Source organism: Leptonotus elevatus, chromosome 2 (assembly GCF_054856555.1).
Source record: "Leptonotus elevatus isolate MCC_2025b chromosome 2, RoL_Lele_1.0, whole genome shotgun sequence".
Taxonomy (NCBI): Eukaryota; Metazoa; Chordata; class Actinopteri; order Syngnathiformes; family Syngnathidae; genus Leptonotus; species Leptonotus elevatus.
The window spans coordinates 40293382-40313213 of record NC_141240.1 but is presented as its reverse complement, the minus strand read 5'-3'; the positions used below and the strand labels follow the sequence as shown (position 1 = coordinate 40313213).

Here is a 19832-nt window from a genome sequence, read left to right as displayed (position 1 = left end):
CTGTTCCTGTCCTTATTCATTAACACAATTTTATATTTGGCAATAAATTCTCTTAAACTATATATGATGTTTCAGTCGTGTCTGTCTTGTGGTCTCAATATCATCATAATAAAAATATCTATATAACATGAACCACTACAGTGACTACACCAGCCAGTTAAAACAATACAATTTATTGTTTTATATGAATACATGAATTATAACAAATTGGAACCTATCCAAAATTGAAAGACTGCTGTCTCATTTTCTCACAAAAAGATTATTAGTGCGACGTCATCGTTCATGTCGTTGTGAAAACAAACTTTAATTTGCGTCTGAACGATAACATTTGATTTAAAGTGAACGAAACGTCACACAGATGATTGCAAGAACGAAAGAGGTTTAAAAAGTGTACTGTCCCTTTAAGGGTCACATGTTTGTAGCCAAGGTAATGTTATGTTTACTTCCGGGTTATCAGCTCGCAAGAACGAGGGACGCAAACACGCCCAGGTCGCTGAGCAAAGCGGATTAAAGTCCCGCGGAGATGGCAGGGGAGGAGGTAGATGACATACCTGGTAAATAAAACGCTTCTTACACCGTTTAACGCATGTTTGAGTTGAATTGTTCTCTGTTGTCGTCGTAAAACAGCGGCCAAATGTTATGAGTTTGAAAGAAACGCTAACGTCGGAAATAAATTAATAATAACTCGCACATTCGGCTAATGTTCAGTCTATACAATGCGATGCATAAAAAGTATGCGTTTTTAATTTTTTCATTTCATTGGCGCGGCACCCCTGCACGATGAAGTCTTTTCTTTTTTTATTTTCTTTTCAAACGGAAAATAACCGTATGCATAGCATTGTTTGTTCATCATTTGATTGGTGATGAATTAATGCAAAAACAAAACAAAGCATATTGCTCTGTCTTGCAGAATCCGGAGCGGTTTTCACATTTGGGAAGAGTAAATTTGCAGACAACGTTCCCAGTAAATTTTGGCTGAAAAATGATATTCCTCAAAAAATAGCCTGTGGGGATGAACATACTGCCTTAATAACAGGTACTTGCTCATCTGTGCAGCCTCAGCATCTGTTTGGTTTACATGTAAAAAATAAAATAAAAAGTAACAGCACAGTTGTTGTGTTTGTCTTTTGCAGAAAATGGGAAACTATTCATGTTTGGCAGCAACAACTGGGGACAGCTCGGTTTAGGGTCCAAAGTGACCGTCAACAAGCCCACTTGTGTCAGAGGTCTGCCTTTAATCAACCATTTGTGTTGAGCAAATGATCCAGTGTGCACTCATTATGTTTTGTTTGTCTTCAGCTCTGAAGTCAGAGAACGTTCAGCTCGTAGCCTGTGGAAGAAACCATACGCTCATCTGTACAGGTCAGCATCACATGATCATATGATCACATGATCATATCAAGCCTTTTCGCCACTCTTCCCATGTCTGTCTTTCCTCTCTAGCACGGGGGCACGTGTACGCCACAGGCGGCAACAGCGAGGGTCAATTGGGCCTTGGCGACTGCGATGAGCGGACGTCCTTCCAGAGACTGGACTTCTTTGACTCCCGTGGGCCAATCAAAATGCTTGCTGCTGGTTCAAACACGTCAGCTGCCCTCACTGGTGAGACACTTGAGGTCACACATGTCAGCTGTTAAAGGCAGCTACGACTCATGGGAGTCAAGTCAGTTATATTTCTATAGCACCATATTTAGCAACAGGTATTATCTAAAGGAACTGTGCACATTGAGAAAACATTTGGCAGTGGAGGACAAGGAACAACCTCCAGGGAAAAAAAACGTCCAGAAGAAGAAGATAAAAAGTAGATAATTGTGAATGGTGATTGTTTTTCTTCCCCCCCATGTCCTCATCTCAAGAGAGCGGTGAGCTGTTCGTGTGGGGGGACAACTCAGAGGGTCAAGTCGGTTTGGGGAAGGAGAGCCACGCATGCTCGCCACAGGAGGTCAGCGCGGGACAACCCATCGCATGGGTGTCCTGTGGATACTACCATTCTGCTTATGTGACAGGTGAGCTGGAATAGCTGGAAACCGTTAGCATGTTACATTTAAATTTTGGGCGCCTGATTTAGTCATGGTTAACGCATACATCTAGGATTGCGTCGGCCAAACTGACAAAATTGCTGCTCAGCATCGAGCTAGCGGTTAGCATCGAGCTAACGTTTAGCGCATTAGCTAGTGAACGTTAGCATGCTATCTTAGTGTATTGTTTATCGTACAGCAAGCAAGTGGGGCACAACCTTTTATTGTATTTTATTCCACAAGAGCATGTAAGTGTTTTTGGTATTTGTTGTTACAATTTTACACCTTCTTGAGTCATCTCCGCGGTGAATAAAGTTGCTAGATTCTTCAACTGGTGCTTCATTGAAGGAGTTATCTGTCTAGCTATAGTGGGGACGTAGCAAGGGCAGAATAGATTAATTATTTTTCAAACCTGATACCAATTGTGCTCGTCTTGTTGTGCGTAACACGGGGATAACAGTGTTTCCGCTTATGTAAACATTTTTAAAATGCCAGAAACAAAAATGAACGTGACGTGGTCTATTTAGCAATGCAGTTTTAGCTATTGAATGATCTGTGGCAATTGGTATTGGCCTCTCGCAGAACAGTTGTCCACACTGTTTGCTGTTCTGCCAAATTATCGGAGCAATCGATTTATTTTCCTTTAACTTAGTAATACATTTGTTTGCCTCTTCCACTAACACTCCCATTACCATCACTTCAAAATCTACCGGTAGAAGATGGAGCTCTGTACACATTCGGAGAACGCGACAGTGGTAAACTGGGTCTGAGAACCGACCAGCTGGCTCGTCATCGAGTCCCTCAGCTCGTGAAGAGCATGCCTGAGCCGGTCACTCAGGTGGCATGTGGTGGCGGACACACTGTGGCCATTACAGGTAAGAAAACAAAAAACTAAAGAATTGTGTTTAGTAGACTTTTTGGCGGCACCAAATATTGCTCCCTGTGTTTCAGAAAATGGCGTTTATGCCTTTGGCCTTGGTCAGTTTGGTCAGTTGGGCCATGGGACGTTCATATTTGAGTCACGACTGCCTCGCCAGATTGACCACTTCAAGAAGGGTCGAGTTTGCCAGGTGGCGTGTGGCGAGAACCACTCAGCGGTCATCACAGGTGTCTGACAGATTTGCTCTTGTTAGTCCATATTGTCAGTAACGCAAAAATTTGAGATTACTTTTAATTATTTGATACGAAAATGACAATAGCCTTTTTATTTGACTATTTACTTTTGCCAATAGTTTTCAGTAGGGCTGTGCAATTAACTGAAATTCAATTATAATTTCAATTATTACATTCCACAATTACAAAATCAGCATTACGGTAAAAAAAAAAATATATTAATACAAATAATGAGTTGTTTAAATGTATAAATTTGCAACTTTTCATTTTATTTCAAAATGACAAATGTAATAAATTTTGTTTCATCCAAAAGGAACTTGCATAATTATAGTGTTCAAATAATTTTATTTTTCTTAATATTTTTAACGTTTAAATTATTATTTTTTGAACCAAAAATAAATGATCGTCCTAATCCTGATTTCAATTATTACCAATGTAATTCAGATTTAATGTTTTCTTAATAATCGAGCAGCCATAGTTTTCAGCCTGGATTTGGGTTTGAATTTCCCACCCTTTGTCTGCGGATGTGACGTGATGCACATTGTGAACACAGGTGGCAGTAGCGATTCAAAATGCAATTTCCTGCTGTGAGCAGCTTTAGATTCTCTTTAAAGTAAATTTGTGACATATTTTATTAGCTTTGTTTTAATTTTGTGTCTTTAAAAAATATATATATATATTAACATCCCATATCAGCTTCCCGGTCTCAGTTGTTTTTAATGTGCTATGTACTAAAGCGTATTGCTTGTTTCTGTTTTCAGACAGCGGTCTGCTTTACACCTTTGGTGACGGCAGACATGGCAAATTGGGTCTTGGCGAAGAAAACTTCACCAACCAGTTTAAACCAACTCTGTGTCCACGCTTTCTAAAGTGCCAGGTCCAGGAAGTATGTGGTTTCCTTCACACATGTGTTGCTATCGCAACGCTTTGCTGATGTTACCGCTTGCAGGCAGTTTGCGGCGGTTGTCACATGGTCGTGCTGGCGCGGCCCAGAGACGCGAGCTGCGGTGCAGTGTTGCTGGAAGACAATGACGTGACTGAGGATTACCTGGAGAGGCCGTATGTGGAGCTACTGGGGGACATGGGCGACACCGCCAACCCGGCCCGTGTTCGCCGCAGGGAGAGGGTGGGTTGGACATATGCACATGTTTGTATTTCTGCTAAGGATATTTTTGGACATGTTGTGCTTTCTCAATCGCACCACCGAAGGAACAGTCACCGGAACAGTTTGGCACCATGTCTGGAACTTCTCCCATCGTGACATCAAGCTACCTCCAGCCAGCACCTCCTGTCTCCAGCCAAACTAACCTGCCCAGCCCGCCTTCATCAGAACTGGCCCACAGAAAGGTGCTCCATAGCGCTCATCGACACGGCAACAAGGGTATCTACCTCACTCCATCTTCTCTGGTTCACTGACACGCAAACAACCAGTAATAGTAAAAGCTGTGGCAGATGTAAATATTATATATATATATATATATATATATATATTAGGGATGCACGATAATATCGGTGGCCAATAATTATCGGCAATTTTCGACCAATCTGACGTCAAACAGATAAACCAGATAATAAAGAAATACGTTGATAATAATAGACTTGCCGCGTTGGTCTATCTGTCGTGGGTGTGGCTCAAGATGTGTCTCCCCAAAATGTTACCCTCACAGTTTTTTGTTGAATTTTTAAAACATAACTGTTTTGTTTTGGCAAACTCAAAATTAGTTACTGGTTGTCTTTGAAGCAGAGATATCAATAAGATTCAGCTTCATGGTGCGTTACAAATGTTTCGATGTAGTAGGACTCAAAAGTATATTTGTATTCAAGTTAATTTTGCAAACAATTATCGGCTTACTTATCGGTTATCGACATCGGCGCGTTCTAAATTATTGGTTTATCGTATCGGCTGAAAATACCATTAGCGTGTATATATATAGTTTTTATTTCCATTTATATTTATTTTGTTATATTTGATTTTTGAATTAATGTTTTATATCCATTTTATTTTCACTTTTACTTATTTATTTTATCTATTCATGTGTAAAAGAAAAAAGACAATATAAAGCAATATGACGCATTTCATGCTTTTTGTTATTGCCATTTTTAGTCCTCCATTCTGTACTGGTCCACATGCAACATATTGCTTGTTGTGACATCCTAACAAAATAATTTCACAGTTTTCATCTAACTGACTAATGGGTGTTCGTCACACTGTGTTATACACGATTAGAACCGTCTGCAGGCCAGGCTGACGACGTTGTGGAGAGTCTGAGTGACACAGACAGTGTGAAAGGTTTGGGAGAAACCGCAGATTTCCTCAACATGGTGAGAGAACTTTTGCCCTACCAGCCAAGTGACGCGTCCAAGTGGACAACTGTGATGTTTCTGCTCACGAGGCTCCTCTCGTGTTTTCCGGCTAACAGACACACGTGATGAAGATGGATCCCGCGGATAAAACACTCACACTTTCTCCTCTTCACAAGGTGACTCGCACATTTTGATTACCTTCTTAGATCGTTAAACGTGAGCTTCCATACAACAGATCTTTTCCATTGTACATTCTGCTGAAGATTTCTCTTTCATAGTGAATTCATACGTCTGCGCTAACAAGTGTCAGCTCCAAGAGAACAGCTGACTCCCCCTACCTTGTAGCTATTTATCTTCGGGTTTTATCATTTGAGATTGTGTGACTGTTTTCGTCCTGCCTTTCTTCGCTCACTAATGCATGCCTCTTTTCTATCCTCTTTCTCTCTGGTTCCTGGGATAGAAGAAGGGTAAGCATGGTAAGGCCGTAACGAGTCAGAAAGAGAAACCATTAAAAGAGAGAAAGCTCTCGGAGCGGCCCGGGTTCTCTTCAACGCCCCTGTCCCATAACCGCGAGGTTGCGGCTGCTCGCAAAGCGGTGCCGGCTAAGCTCACGAGGAGCTCCAGTGCTCGCTCTCAGAAGATGACCAAGCGGAACAAGGAGAACCGTAACACAGCCTCTGAGAAGCCTCGGGAGGGTTCCGGAGACTTCAAGAAAGCAATGGCACCCAGGAGTAAAAAAATTGATGCTGGCAAGAAACTGCAACTAGAACGTAAAACTGTTTCAAAGCAATACAGAGGAGAGCCAACCCGAGTCGCAAGGCAGTTTTCAGACCTGAGTTTAAGTGACGCATGTGGAGTGGGCCCACGACAGCGCCCTGAGGGGAAAACAAAGTCCAAGAAAATCTGCTCCAAAGATCCTAAAGCTTCTAAAAATGAGAGAAACAAAAAAGAGTCCAAAAACGTTGACGAAGCGTCATCTTTGCAGCTGCTTGCTGGAGCCGCTTCGTTGCTCACGGAGGTGGCGGCCTTCAGTCTGCCTTCGCCTTCTGAGAACAGCCAGCAAGCCACCGCTGACAGAGCGAGCCCATCTGACAGAAATCAGTCGGCATTGAGCATCAGCAGCAGTCCTGCAACCGAAACGGGAAGACAAAGCATTCGGGACTCAGTCACACAGCACAAGGAAGAGGAAGACCAGGATGAACAGACAAGTGCTGATACAGGGGAGGAAGAGGAAGAGGAAGAGGAAGAGGAAGAGGAAGAGGAAGACCTGGTCAAGAAGGTAACAAGTGCAAGTGAGCAAGAGGAGGAGGCAGGTCAGACATCTGAGAAAGTCACAGAAGACGACGACAGTGACACTCTTAAGCCGGAGGACAAGTCAGGAACTGATCAGGATGAAGAAGGTGAAAGTGCGCAGGAGGAGGAAGAGGAAGGAGTGGAGGAGGGGGAGGAGGCGGAGGAGGAAGAAGAAGAAGGAGGAGAGGAGAAAACCCAAACCACTGAAAAAGAAACAGAGGACGAAGAGACAGCGAGCAAAGAGATGAATGTTGAAGAAGAGACAGAAGAAGGTGAGGAAGAGTCAGGTCATGAATCAGAAGGCGAAGAAGAAGAAGAGGAGGATAGAAGTGAGGAAGAAGAGGGCGAGGAGGAAGATTCTGCCTCTTCGAAGGAAAGTGATGACATGGAGGAAGAAGAGGAAGAGGCGGAAAGCAGTGAGGAAGCAGAAAGTGAAAATGAAGAAGAAGAAGGTGAGGTGAAGGACGAGGACGAAGAGGAGGAAAATGAAGAAGAAAGCGGAGAAGAGGAGGAGAGTGAAGAGGAAGAGAGTGAAGACGAGGATGAGGAGGAAGAGGGGAGTGAAGAAGAGGATGATGAAGATGAAGAGGAGGAAGAGAGTGAAGAGGATGAACAAGAAAGTGAGGATGAGGAAGATGATGAGGAAGAAGAAGAAGAGGAGGAGGAGGAGGAGGAGGAAGAAGAAGAGGTCAAAAAGAAAAGTGTTAAAACTCAGAGAAGACCCAGGTCAGGAGTCAAAGGTCATGCAGCTGGAGAGTCAGAAGAGTTTTGGGATGGTGTTTTGCCTCAGTACCTCAACTTGAAGTAAACCTAACGTTATGTTAATGTTCTATTTTGAATGGGACTTTTAATGGAATTGTTGCTCTGTATTCGATTTCAACTTTTGTAATAAATGGTCCTTCATTGTTGGATGCAATCAGACGTTAATTTGGGAAGTTTCTTATCGTGTGTATATATATATATATATATATATATATATCAATCTGGAATGACATGCTGTTGCCGCAGGATGAACCTTTTGATTGGCCGCTTTCAGTAGCAGGTGGGACTTGTTTTCTTCCTTCAACCTGATCGTCCTGTTAGAAATCCCGATCACTTCCTTTAGTCATTTCCCATCAATTCCTAGAAACTGTTGCCATATTGTGCTCCGCTCAGGTTAGATATAGAAATAAGTTTGAGCCCTAAAAATCTCCTTATAGAGTGTGTTGTAGCTTCATCTTTGTCTGACTGCCAGCACGACTGAAAACAGATGCTCCTCAACTGCTCTCATTTCTTTAATTCGCACACTTTTTGTCAGGATTTCACCAAAGAATCTGCTCGGACCGACAGCGAAGGTGAGGACGATGAAGAAGATGAGTCGGATCAGGACAACGAGGACGAAGATGAGGACGAGGCGTCCGCGCACAGATTGGAGGAAACTCTGCAGAATGTTGACAAGCTGTCGCAAGCATTTGCTCCTGTCGGGGAGCCGCCGCGCAACGAAGCACCGGAGCTTGTGAACACAACACCCGGAGACAAAGAGGTTGACACGTGTTGTGAGGAAAAGACACTCGGTGACACCCAACCTGCCAACGGGACGGCAGACATGGTCTCAAAGAGCCAATCGGACTCGACAAAAAAAAAGGTGAAACTGACTTTCGACCTCCTTTAGGTTCGCTTTCGGGTATTGTTTGGTCAGATGTGAGGCCATGGAGATGCTGACGTCGATGTCACGCGTCCCAAAATGGCAACCATTTTGGCATGATAGAAAACACATCTGCCACTTTGACTAAAAGGCAAACGCCACGCTTTAACAATGATTGACAGCTGTTGTGGACCAGCTGCCACGACAAAAAAAGGATTGCGCATTGTCCAGGCTACCAAAAGAGGAATCAATGCATAGCCAATGGAGCGCTTTTTGCACATGGTGGCTGAATCAGCAGATGCTAACTGTTAGCACACGCAAAATGTGGGGGAAATAATCTGTTTCGTTCATTTGTGCTGCTACGGTTTAATACAGTGGTGCCCAAGTCCGGTCCTCAAGAGCCCCCATCCAGCCTGTTTTCCATGTTTCCCTCCTGCGGTCCAGCTGAATCTAATAATCAGCTCACCAGCAATCTTTGCAGAAGCCTGCTAACGATCCTGATCATGAATCAGGTGTGTTAGTGGAGAGAAACATGGAAAACCGGCTTGATGGGGCTTCTCGAGGACCGAACTTGGGCACCCCTGCTGTAGTATATACTTAGAAGGCACTCTCTAAGGAACCAAAATTATAGGTTACATTTATTTATAAAGCCCTAAAGATTATGTGGCTGGATAGCCTCGAGTTTAAGGTCGCTACCTTTAGTCGCCAGTGTTTGCTGGTTTGATCCCTGTTCAATTCATCACTGGGCTTTTTGTTGTAAACTAAACTGTGGACATAAGTGTACCACAAAGTATACTTTCAAGTATACTTAATAGAGTACTTAAATATAATATAAAGTACAGTATACTTGAAAGTATGCTTAAGTATACTTATTAATACACTTAAGTATACTTTTTAATGTACTCAAATTTAGTCCCAAGGAGTTTACTTAAAGTTTACTTTTAGTACAAGAATAAGTGCACTAAAAAAAATAAACTTAGGTCAACTTAAGTATACTCTATATTATGTACTTAAAGTATACTACTTTTTGGTAAGGGAGGGAATAATTGACTTTGAAAACCCGCAAGGCCCTAAACTGTCAAATACTGATGGCCTCACATCTGTCTGGATTACAGTATGCCAGAAGCCGAAAGTGACACTCAGTATTTACTTATTGCTGAATATTTAAAAACACGAACAAATGTGACAGTTGAATGTCAATATTTAATTGTTGAGAATGCCTTGACTTGTGTGGTGTGTTTCAGCTGTCACTCTTCAGACGGTTGTCAAGCTCAAATTCACAGCAGCCCCAGACGCAGAATCCAAGCCCAACTCAAGTCGGCAGTGCTGACTCTCAAAGAAACCCAGCAGCAAGACGCCAGCCCTCTGGAGCCTGCAACCTCCTCTGAGCTCTACACTGTGTGTGTGTGGGGGGGTGGAGGTGTGCGTGTGCGTGCGCGTGCGCGTGTGTGTGGCTGAATAACATTTGTCAGGACAATTTAGATTTTACATTTTTTAGCACGTTCGCACTTTAATATGAGCTGCATGTGTATTAATGCAACAATTTTTGGCACCGAAATGCGTCATCATTTTTAGTCTTCAGATGAGACGCGATATCAGTAAAGCATTTTGATATAAATCCGAATAAATACCAACATGTCGCACTGACTGATTTCATGACGTGATTTCAGTGTTTTTGTGACATTTAGGAAGCAGTTGTTATTTTGTTATCAGTGACTTGTCCTTTTGCATAACATGTACAAGGTGTGTCAAAAAAGTTCCAGGATTGATGTAATAGAAAATGGCCTACATTTCAAAGTTCAAACCCTAAATGAGTTTTCCCCTTCAGTGTGGGTCAGATCATCAACCAGAACGTCTATGAAGAAATCCTGTGCCATTTGCTTTGTTTCTTGTATTAGAACAGGGAAGAGTTGTGGCAGGACAACTCAAGGCTGCTTCACCATGACAACACACTTGTTCACAGTTGCCCTGAGCACCTGACACTTCCTAGTCAAGAAGATGGCCGTGCTGGAGCAACCTCCCTACTCACTTGACCTCGCTCTGTGATTTTTTTTTTTTCTTTTTCTTGATTTTCAAACTCATGTGGATCTTCAAGGAGAGCCGCTTTAAAGATGGGGACGACATCAAGATGGGGGACGACAAAGCTGTAGAGAATCCCATGAGAATCCTTCCAGGAATCTATAAGGGGTGGCAGAGAAGGCTGGGAAAGTGTGTTAAGAGTCCAGGAAGATTACTTCAGGTTGGAGCTTGGATTTGAAAGGTGATATCCAGAGATGCCAAAAGTAATCACACTCAAAGTATATATACTTACAGGTAGGTTAAAAAAAGATTGTTAAAACTTAAAAGTACTGATTCAAACTCTCCTAACCAAAGTTAAAAATAAAATAAAAAAAAGCCTACAATAAATATAAGTAGAATATTTTTTTACTGATCATTATTAATTTAATACCTGTTTTGATACATTCTCAGAACAAAAGAAGATCTGTGCACGCAAAACAGTTTCTCTTAGCAGAAAGAAAGAACGAAATTCTGGTTAAGCTACATGTAGCCTACGAATTGACCATTTCGAGTTTACGTCACAAGTCAAAATGGCGGTCACCTCGGTGAAAGGAAGCTCTCCGGCTCCGCTCATTGAAAAGCAAATGTGATGAAATGTTTGTTGAAATTGAACATAACATTTAAACATCATAGTGCTAGGTGGTAAACGTGTGTTAACGTCAAGGCTAATGACTTCTCCAAGAACTAATGATTCAAGTTTTGAGTTTGCAACGGCATATTCTTCTCAAATGTGGCGTCAGCCGAAGACATCACCAACGAGAGGTGAGTCAATGAGTTCATCAGCTTACTAATGTTTTAAAAGTCGGTATGAAAGAACTCCGTGGATAAAAAGTTGACAAGGCAATTAGTCTTCCTAACAGCAGATGTCACTAGTGACTCAATCGTCGTCCTCAAAGTACACTTCTCAGCAAGTCGTTGACTGGTTACAGCGGCAAGAAGCGCCCTGACTTTTCTTCCTCTTCCTTTAATGCTGTTTTTAACAAACACAAATCACTTTTGTGAACCATTCCAAGAGTCAAAGACGACAAGATGGACGAGTATCATACCGAGGTTTGTAGTTGTCTCGTTTTTATAGTCATGGTGAAATAGCGAAATGCTTGTTTGCTAATATCAGGGAATGTAGCTAGCATCAAAGTTCGTAGGAGAAGGCTACTGTACTCTGTATTTGAGGTAACTTAAACCGTTCATTCATTAATAAAACACATTTAAACAGTGCTTTTCTCATTATTATTATTATTATTATTATTTTGTTCCTAACACTTGGATAGCTACAAAGCGGTACATTAACACTGCTACTACTTCTACTGCACAGTATGCACTGTGTAATGAACTGCTACACTATTTCTCTTGTTTGCTGTGTGCGTGTTTGCTAATAATTAATGTTTACCTGTTTTGCTCTCAAATCCAGAGCTCACATTACGCCCTAAATGGTGATATCATTGTTTCTATCTGTATATATTGCTTTACTCATCATATCTGGGTGTTTTCAGGGCTCATTCAACCCCGAAGAAGCAGATACCATTGTCAAAGAGGTAACCTTTTCTCTTTCTTTTTTTTACCATATTGAAAGTTTCTGAACTAATTGTATAACTGTGAGATTATATTCAAACATGACTCTTTTGGGGAGGGGATCTGTTCAGATGATACAGTACCAATGAGCTTTAATATTCCTATTCCATTACTAACTAGATGCCACAATTTGTTTCAGAGGAAGGAAGCCTGAGGCATATGTTAAAAGAAGCTCTGTTTGCAGCCTGGATCCGGTCTGAATCGTGTAACCCGTGCTGTCATCTGACATGCACTCTGTGTGTGCTTGTTTCTCTCAGTGTATCGAGAATGTAGTGGGAGGGGATGACTACAACCAGAATCTGGTCAACAAATGGACCTCCGCCATAGTGGAGCGCTGCCTTACACAACTGGTCAAACTGGGCAAACAGTATAAGTTCATCGGTGTGTTTTCTAATTCTTATGAGTGATGAAATAACACCAAATTGAGTTACGTGAGGTATCTCCGGGAGTTGCTGATTGAAATACGCCTCAACTCTAAAGGGCAAATGACTTGGAGTCACACCAAGTGAGAAGTCGGGCATACACTTAGCTCTCAAAGGTGTCTGGGACGGCGCACGTGGACCCCTTTGAGAGATGTAGCAACCTAGCTCGGTGCTAGCTGCTAACTGGCAGTCTACCAATGCTGTTTTAATCTAATTAATGCCATTTACGAAATCAATGTATGACATTTGATGCCTTTTTAATGGAAACCCTACTCCTGGAAAACCCCAATGCCCCATCACTTGTCAGTTCTTTTAGAACAGGCCAGTGGGCTACTTTTTATTTTTTTATTTTATTATTATTTTTTTTTTTAAGAGCTCAGTATTGTTCATTCGGAAATGTCATCATCATTGCTCCTTTTTTTTTTTTTTCTTCTTTTTTTTATATATATATATATATATATATATATTTTTTTTTTTTTTGTGTGTGGGTGAGTATGTGCGTGCGTGCGTGCGTGTATTTGTTAGCTCACCAGAAAACCTATTAGAAAAAATCTCATACCGTTCACCTAAACCGAACATCAGGAGACCCGAGGGGACCGAAGAAAACCAAGGAAGGTGAAATCCAGCACCGATCAGACACCCCCCACCAGAACTCCTCCCCAGCCCAAGAAACATCCAGACCCCAACAAATCCAAAAAACATAAAGTGGGCTACTCATGTTGTCAGTGGCCCCTGGCATACTGTATTGACAACTTTTCCTTCCTGTCCTACTTTCTCCTATTTGGATGTCATTTTTATGACTGAAATGAATGCGATACTATTCCAACTAATTGTATCTAATTGTTTTTCCGTAGTTAATTGTGCCCTGATGCAGAAAACTGGTGCTGGGCTCCACACGGCAAACTCCTGCTATTGGGACACGGCCATGGACGGTACATGAGTACAATCAGCCAGCTGGACTTAAATGATACTTGCATGTTGTCTAATGCACTCGCGTCTTTGCAGGTAGTTCCACAGTGAGGTGGGAAAGCCGCACAATGTACTGCGTGGTCAGCGTGTTTGCCGTTGCCATGGCGTAGAACGCAAGAGTGCTGTGTGCTTCTGGGAACGAATGGAGGATGACGTGCCACTTCCATACGCCGGCTGTGAGCGCACAGTATGGGTTTAACTTTTTGAGCTGTACTGTACATAATAATGGAAAATAATGATCCAAAATTGGACCACTTACTGCAGCTCCAGACACTTATTTGGCACAGGCCGCGTGTACATTAAATTTCGTTGTACACGTTACAATGACAATAAAGCTATTCTATGCTATTCTGTTGTCTTAGGCGTGTAACACGTCAGAAGGAATATTTGTCACAATGAGCATGTTTTTCCAATTAAAAGAACAAGTACCCCTGGTATATTTGTTGTTAAAGGTTTATTTAACAGTTTTTTTTTTTTTACGAAAGTCTTTATTGATATAAGCTTTCAAATTGGTAACCTCTCCAATTTGCTTTGATTTCACAATATCCACAAATGCTTTTTATGCAGCAAGTACACATCAAATAACAAAATATCAACATCAAACGTCTAGATAAATTGTGTCCCCAACAAAGCAAAAATTGAAAACCGTCAGACCCAGGTGTGGTGTTATTATTATTATTATTATTATTATTATTATTATTGTCTTGAACATGTCAGTTTTGTATATACACATTTATACAAGTGAGATACCATTTTATCACCTGTCCATCCTTTTGTAGCTTTAATGAAATACATTTCCAAATCACGAGGTTGTACCTTTTTTAAGAAAGAAATATTCTTTATGAGACATCAGATCACTTTTTAGCTGCAAATATTTATAAAAGATAATAGAAACCAAGCCAAATTCTTGCTGTAATTGACCAAACCACCAGAAATTCCCCTTCAATCAAATCCTCTGTAAGAGCAAGACCTTTGCCTTTCCAATTTTAGATCAAGTTGTCCTGGTGTAGGAAATCCACATCGAGGGGTGGAGATGTATTTTTTTTTGATTTATTTTTATAACATTGCATCTGTACTGATGCTGTTCAAGTGTTTAAATATAGTCTAGTTTACAGCCTCCTTGTTGGAGACCGACACCATTGATGTAAACCGGCAAGAGAAAAGACGCTACAGAATCCTCCGCAGAACAGCTGAACTTCAAATGCTAATTGAACTTAAATCCTACATGCATGACAATTTGGAAGCATGTGCGGTCATGGCTTAGGATATTGGTAGTGAGGCATGTTTAACTTCTCAGTACGTTGGCAATTTCAGCATTTTTAAAGAATATTTTTGCATGCTCCTAATAATTCCTGTAAAAAAAAAAAGTTGCTCAAAGTTTACAGCCATACCATCTTTATTCATTTCATTAAGAAAAATGTGAATGACAAAAACAGGCACTTAGAATGGGAAAAAAAATCCCCCCAAATCATCTTATGTCTCTCATTTCTCCAAGATGCTGCTGGAGGCATTACATCATTATTACTGTGTATATCTGTTATCCAACCATCCATTTTCTTAACCGCTTATTCCTCACAAGGGTCGCGGGGGTGCTGGAGCCTATCCCAGCCAGCTTTGGGCAGTAGGCGGGGTGCGCCCTGAACTGGTTTCCAGCCAGTCGCAGTGTATATCTGTTACGTAGATCAATTTGCTGAACGCTAGTGCATCTAGCGCTGAAGGAAGTGAACGTTTAGCCGTTTGCAGGTAAAAAAAATTGTGTTGAAAATGGCTGGTGAGCTCGATTTGACCCCGTGAGAGTGCATGAGAGGCTACCGAATGAGGAAAACAGAAGCGGTTGTGAAACCAACGTTTGAAGCACTGCAAAGCAGAACAACGTCAACGTGGAAAGTACCGCCAAGTTTCTTTGCCTTTGTGCAACAATGGCACATTTGCAAAACATCTGGTGGGAGGAATATGTCAGAACTTCCTCAAAATCTCTATCAAGAAAGGTCGATTTGCTTGACGGGTTCCTTTTGGGCCTATGACACTCAGTGATGCAATTCTGGAGCTTCACTGGTAAATTGGCCTTCACTGGCATTTATATATTGATTGATTTTTTTACATTACTCAAAGCGCTTTAACACCGTCTCCTTATTTCACCTCCTGGTGATGACGCCGCATCAGTACCAACCGGGGATTCAGTTGCTCAATCTTGCTCAAGGACAGTTCAACGTGGTCACGGGGGGGTCCAGGATCGAACCCACAACCTTTGGTATAACCTGCGCGATGCCTCCCCTCTTAAAAGTCTTGCTGGAATTTTCAGCGAAACCCAACCTGCAATTCTAAGATTTGCTCCTCAGAATGATAAAAAGTGTTTCCGAAAGCATCTTAAGGTTTGAGGTTTGAGATAGGATTGGAGATGAGGACTGCTTCGAGGCTAAATGGCTGCGCGGCTTCACTACAAGATTCGATTATGCAGATGATTCAAGATGCTTTTAAAAGAGTTCTCAAGAAAATACTCTTTTACGCTCCGTAAGAGCAAATTCTAAGAGACTTGACCCGATCCCAGCTGGACGGTTCTGGTTTCGTTTTGAAAACATGACGTTAAGCCTCTCATTAGAGGAGGTTATGTACAAAGGCTGGATTGGACGCCTCTTGGATGAGAGGCATAACGTCACATCTTCTAAGACAATCAGAACAATCCAGTCGCGATTGATTCGATGCCCTTGTGAGAAGACAACAACCGGGATGAATGAAAATGTCACGGGCGTGTTGAAACACATCTTTATGGCTATGGACCCAAGTTGTGTTAAAAGTTTTCTTTGTTAAAGATGAACTTGACGTCAGCTTCTGAGTGGGACAAACACTGTTTCTCCAGCGACTTGCCCAGCTGCGGCGGCCCACAAAGGAACACCCCAACTTTGGTTCTGTGGAAGCACGGGTTCAAGAGTCTTATTGCAAAGTCGCATTTTTGGAATCGGGATCGTCGACTCAACTTCCTTCAAGCGACAGATTGTGATCTCACCCAGGATGCTTGGATGCAATGCTGGTAAACTCGCTGTCCCAGTTGGGCTTTCCATAAAGAGTTTTCTGCTTCAGCCCGGTAATTGGGTCGTTCTCCGCCTCGTGGTGTACCCAGAAGTGGGCCGCCTACAAACAACAGGTTTTAATTAATGCGTCTCCCCTTGAAAGGCCAGGAAAAACATTGCTGCATGCAAGACACCTCTGCCTCCTTCCAGCGGGTGAGGTAGATGTTGTAGCTCAGGAAGTCCGTCACACTCTTTGCCGCCATCTGCGCCTCCAGCGACTGCAGCAAATCCGCAAACCACTCGAAGGCCTGAGTCTCAGGGCAAAGCCAGTAGAAGTAGATCTGGACGGGAACATGATGGAGATGATTGCATTTCCTGCTCTCACAGGCTATTTTTGTTCACCGTCATCTCCACTAGACATGGTGGTAAAAAAAATAATTGTCAAACCATCCATCCTAATTCCTTATCTTCCCTTTTTCTTTCTACCGGAATTGAATCCAAAATCATCACAAACAAGCATGCTGGTATTTTTTTCAGTTCTCATGTAGCTTTTAAAGTGTTTCATCATGGTGGACTTCGGCAGCATCTTACCTTTTGGGTGAAGACATCTTGGTTCTGGATACGTTTGTACCACACAGACTTGAGGATGGACGCAAAAGGTGTGACACCAATTCCCGCCCCCACGAGCACGACCACCTCGTACCGAAACACGTCCTCGCTGGCGGTGCCGAAAGGCCCGTCGATGGCTACCCTGTAAGAACCCATGTGCTCCTTTTTAAAGCAGAACCACGCAGCTGAAATATAAACATGCTTCAATCTTTGTGGATAGTTTTTAAGGACGAATATTTTTTTGGTGTGCCTTTTCTGGTCCAAATCGAAAAATGTATTCTATTTTCTAGCAGGATTGCAGCACAACACTCATTTAATGCTGCTCAGATCAGAGTGTTCCTACTGTTGGTTATTAGCATCCTTTGCGTCTGGCAACCTGTCTCTAAATGGGCAGAATTACAGCGACACAATGGGCCACCCAGAGTGAAGATGAGCCTTGGATGCCTTCAACAACTGCCGCTAGCTGCAATCAAACATAATCGGGGACAATTTCTAGAAAGGAGACGCCGTGCTTTCATACTTGGGCAGTTTCCAAGCCTCCTGAGGCTCGGTTTTGTCTCCTCCGCAGGCTTCGTACAACGCCTGAGTCCAGTCGCCAACAATGCGAATGTGGGCACTGAAGTAGTCCTCCTCTGGGGCCGAGGTCAGGGTGAAAGGGTGCCACTCCAGCCTGGAGACGGACGGGCACTGGATGAAGACGTACTGGCCCACCTCCATGTGGAAACCTTTCCTCTTCATCTGAAGTTCCAGAGTTTTGGAGGGATGCATCACCACCTGTGGACCCCGTTTCGTCAGAGTGGATTTTGCCGACCTTGCAATTTCTACTTGACACACACGCACGCACGCGCGCGCGTACCTTCGTGATGACTACTTTTTGGTGAGATCGATAGATGCGAACGAGCCTCTCGCATACGTACAGGAGCATGGGTCCCACAATCCACTTCCAGGTCTGGAAAATGCCAGAGGAAATAATTACCAACACGTCTACCTACAGCCAGCAGGCTTGGCGATGTACCATTGGTGGGTTTCCGGCAAACACTGGAACCGCACAGCCTGTTTCATTTCTTTCCCAGTCCTCGAACCGGTGTGCACAGACCAGCGGGTTGTTCGTCGTCAGACTGTCGGATGTCTGTCCTCGCACAATCCTCCTAAGCGGTAAAGCACACAAACTTTGATAAACATCGTTCTGATAGATAGAAGAAAGTGAACAATTTGATTTTGCCGCTTCCCTACCCAAATCCGTGGAGTACCAGTCCGATGAAGAAGAGGACGAAAAGGTGATGGGTGTACCAGAACACCTCGAAGTATGACCGGCGGATGACCTCCATGGACGAAGTGATGATGAGGATGAGGGCCAGTGTGATGACCACACCCGTCACACCTGCGATGGTGGTGAACATGACGATGGTCGGATTCTGTAAAAAAAAAAAAAGTTCACATTTTCTGACGGGACTCCGTTTTTGTGACCGCCTTTTTGCGAAAACGTTGTTGTGCCCACCGTTTCATTGGACCTGATTGGGTTGAGAAAGGACGCGTTGTCGCCATTGCCAATTTCAGACAGCACGAAGTGCAGAAGGCTGCTGTTGCGGTTCAGTTGAGCGTCCATGAAATACTCAAAGTTGAACAGGTGCGCAATGATATGCACGGCTGAATATTCAGGACATGAAGGTCAAAAAGGGTGACACGGAACATCATGTGACCAGCCGGCGGCAACGATACCTGTGTGAAAGGCGATCATGTACGCCACCATCTTGTGGAAAGCGATGTTTCGGTCCAGCTGCCGAGCGGCCGTGCGGCTGCAGCACTGGACACTTTTTTCAATTAGAGAGAAATTCATAGACATTGAACAGAGGTTCGAATGTTCTCTACCTGAATGGTACCGCGCATGAAGGAGAGGAGATTCCTGCAGACGGGCAACAGGATGAGCATGCAGTTGAAGTTCAGGCAGGCAGCCGGAGCTCGAGCCCATGACAAAGCATGCTGGAAAGGAGAGACAATCTGGATCTGTACAGCCATTTCCTCTTTTTTTTTTTTTTTTTTTTTTTTCTACCAAGCTCAAAATGAATCTGAGACATGTAACGTATCGCTGAAATGAACACGCACTGTACGAAGAAGAAGCTGCAGCAAAGGACTCACCCCAAGCAGCACACGCGTGTAGAACCATTTGTCGACCAGAAAGGCCATGTAGAAGTGGACGAAGAGGAAGGCGTTAATCCCGAGCCAAACCAGCTGAGGCAGACAATAACAACAAGCAACATTGAGTGCATCTGATAGCGTTGCTTTCGTTCCAATCGTTTTTAATTAATTAGGCGGCGTGAAACAAATTCAAACTCTCGGTTATATGGAAATTAGCAGGCGCCATCCATCATTTCAAATGCCTCCGGTTAACATCAAATAAAGTTCAGATGTTCTAACAGGTTTTTCCCTGGAATTTGTGCTAACGCAGGCTATTTTGAACTGTTCATAATTCCTTAAAACTTGTTGAAGTCTCAAGTTCCAGCTGAATAGAAAACAACTTTTCACTCTGGGTATGCCGTTCTTTTTTTTCCCCCTTCAGCTGGAACTGGAGCCTTAGACAAGATCAACTGAATGATGAGCAATCTGGGCGAGCCGTCAGCGTTAGCACAAAATGTTCAGGACAAAATACTGTTAATTACAAAGCATTGTGAATTTTCATTTCCATTTCATTTCATTTGAGCAAATGAACCATTCTCACAATGACAAAGATGGAGAGTCCCTCGTTGGCTGCCACGTTCCCCATGCTGAGTCCGGGTGCGAGTGTGGTGCTGGAGCAAAGCAGAAGAGAGAATGCACACACTCGCGGCACTTCAACGTTTTTTGTTCG

The 19832-nt window shown here is 42.9% G+C and overlaps 3 protein-coding genes across 8 annotated transcripts; 2 read left to right on the top strand and 1 right to left on the bottom strand.

Moving 5' to 3' along the window:
• The first annotated feature begins 437 nt into the window (after positions 1 to 437).
• rpgrb (retinitis pigmentosa GTPase regulator b) lies at positions 438 to 7639 on the top strand. Of its 5 annotated transcripts, none has more exons than XM_086067681.1 (14): positions 438 to 554; positions 911 to 1036; positions 1134 to 1226; positions 1300 to 1362; positions 1444 to 1602; positions 1857 to 2006; positions 2738 to 2893; positions 2970 to 3125; positions 3893 to 4017; positions 4081 to 4257; positions 4341 to 4512; positions 5359 to 5453; positions 5552 to 5611; positions 5896 to 7639. In XM_086067681.1, exons 1-14 carry the CDS (start codon positions 524 to 526, stop codon positions 7534 to 7536), a joined length of 3204 nt encoding a protein of 1067 aa, XP_085923807.1. In that variant the 5' UTR covers positions 438 to 523; the 3' UTR covers positions 7537 to 7639. The 5 variants fall into 5 exon arrangements, with proteins under 5 accessions (XP_085923807.1, XP_085923809.1, XP_085923806.1 ...); XM_086067683.1 differs by having other exon boundaries at positions 2735 to 2893; positions 4347 to 4512; XM_086067680.1 differs by having other exon boundaries at positions 2735 to 2893; positions 5899 to 7639.
• Positions 7640 to 10948: 3309 nt separating this feature from the next.
• On the top strand, positions 10949 to 13807 carry LOC147180019 (dynein light chain Tctex-type 3-like). Of its 2 annotated transcripts, none has more exons than XM_086068991.1 (5): positions 10949 to 11172; positions 11901 to 11942; positions 12237 to 12360; positions 13256 to 13333; positions 13407 to 13807. In XM_086068991.1, the coding sequence occupies exons 1-5, from the start codon at positions 11098 to 11100 to the stop codon at positions 13478 to 13480; spliced, it is 393 nt and encodes a 130-aa protein (XP_085925117.1). In that variant the 5' UTR covers positions 10949 to 11097; the 3' UTR covers positions 13481 to 13807. The 2 variants fall into 2 exon arrangements, with proteins under 2 accessions (XP_085925117.1, XP_085925118.1); XM_086068992.1 differs by lacking the exon at positions 10949 to 11172 and adding an exon at positions 11294 to 11460.
• Positions 13808 to 14748: 941 nt separating this feature from the next.
• Positions 14749 to 19815, bottom strand: cybb (cytochrome b-245, beta polypeptide (chronic granulomatous disease)). The gene is made up of 13 exons (XM_086068990.1): positions 19704 to 19815; positions 19124 to 19216; positions 18857 to 18967; positions 18707 to 18791; positions 18486 to 18634; positions 18221 to 18402; positions 18003 to 18135; positions 17844 to 17936; positions 17508 to 17761; positions 16970 to 17129; positions 16573 to 16719; positions 16375 to 16499; positions 14749 to 16276 (listed from the first exon to the last, which is right to left on the bottom strand). Exons 1-13 carry the CDS (start codon positions 19746 to 19748, stop codon positions 16159 to 16161), a joined length of 1695 nt encoding a protein of 564 aa, XP_085925116.1. The 5' UTR covers positions 19749 to 19815; the 3' UTR covers positions 14749 to 16158.
• Positions 19816 to 19832: the final 17 nt, after the last annotated feature.

Coding starts and splice junctions, on each gene's coding strand:
- rpgrb (XM_086067679.1), top strand. CDS start 524: ATGGCAGGGGAGGAGGTAGATGACATACCTG. Junction 1,363..1,443: donor CCATACGCTCATCTGTACAG/GTCAGCATCACA, acceptor TTTCCTCTCTAG/CACGGGGGCACGTGTACGCC. Junction 1,603..1,856: donor CACGTCAGCTGCCCTCACTG/GTGAGACACTTG, acceptor CCTCATCTCAAG/AGAGCGGTGAGCTGTTCGTG.
- LOC147180019 (XM_086068991.1), top strand. CDS start 11,098: ATGATTCAAGTTTTGAGTTTGCAACGGCATATTCTTCTCAAATGTGGC. Junction 11,943..12,236: donor CAGATACCATTGTCAAAGAG/GTAACCTTTTCT, acceptor TGTTTCTCTCAG/TGTATCGAGAATGTAGTGGG. Junction 12,361..13,255: donor CAAACAGTATAAGTTCATCG/GTGTGTTTTCTA, acceptor GTTTTTCCGTAG/TTAATTGTGCCCTGATGCAG.
- cybb (XM_086068990.1), bottom strand. CDS start 19,748: ATGGGGAACGTGGCAGCCAACGAGGGACTCTCCATCTTTGTCATT. Junction 18,635..18,706: donor CATGATCGCCTTTCACACAG/GTATCGTTGCCG, acceptor CTGAATATTCAG/CCGTGCATATCATTGCGCAC. Junction 17,762..17,843: donor AAAAAGTAGTCATCACGAAG/GTACGCGCGCGC, acceptor CGGGGTCCACAG/GTGGTGATGCATCCCTCCAA.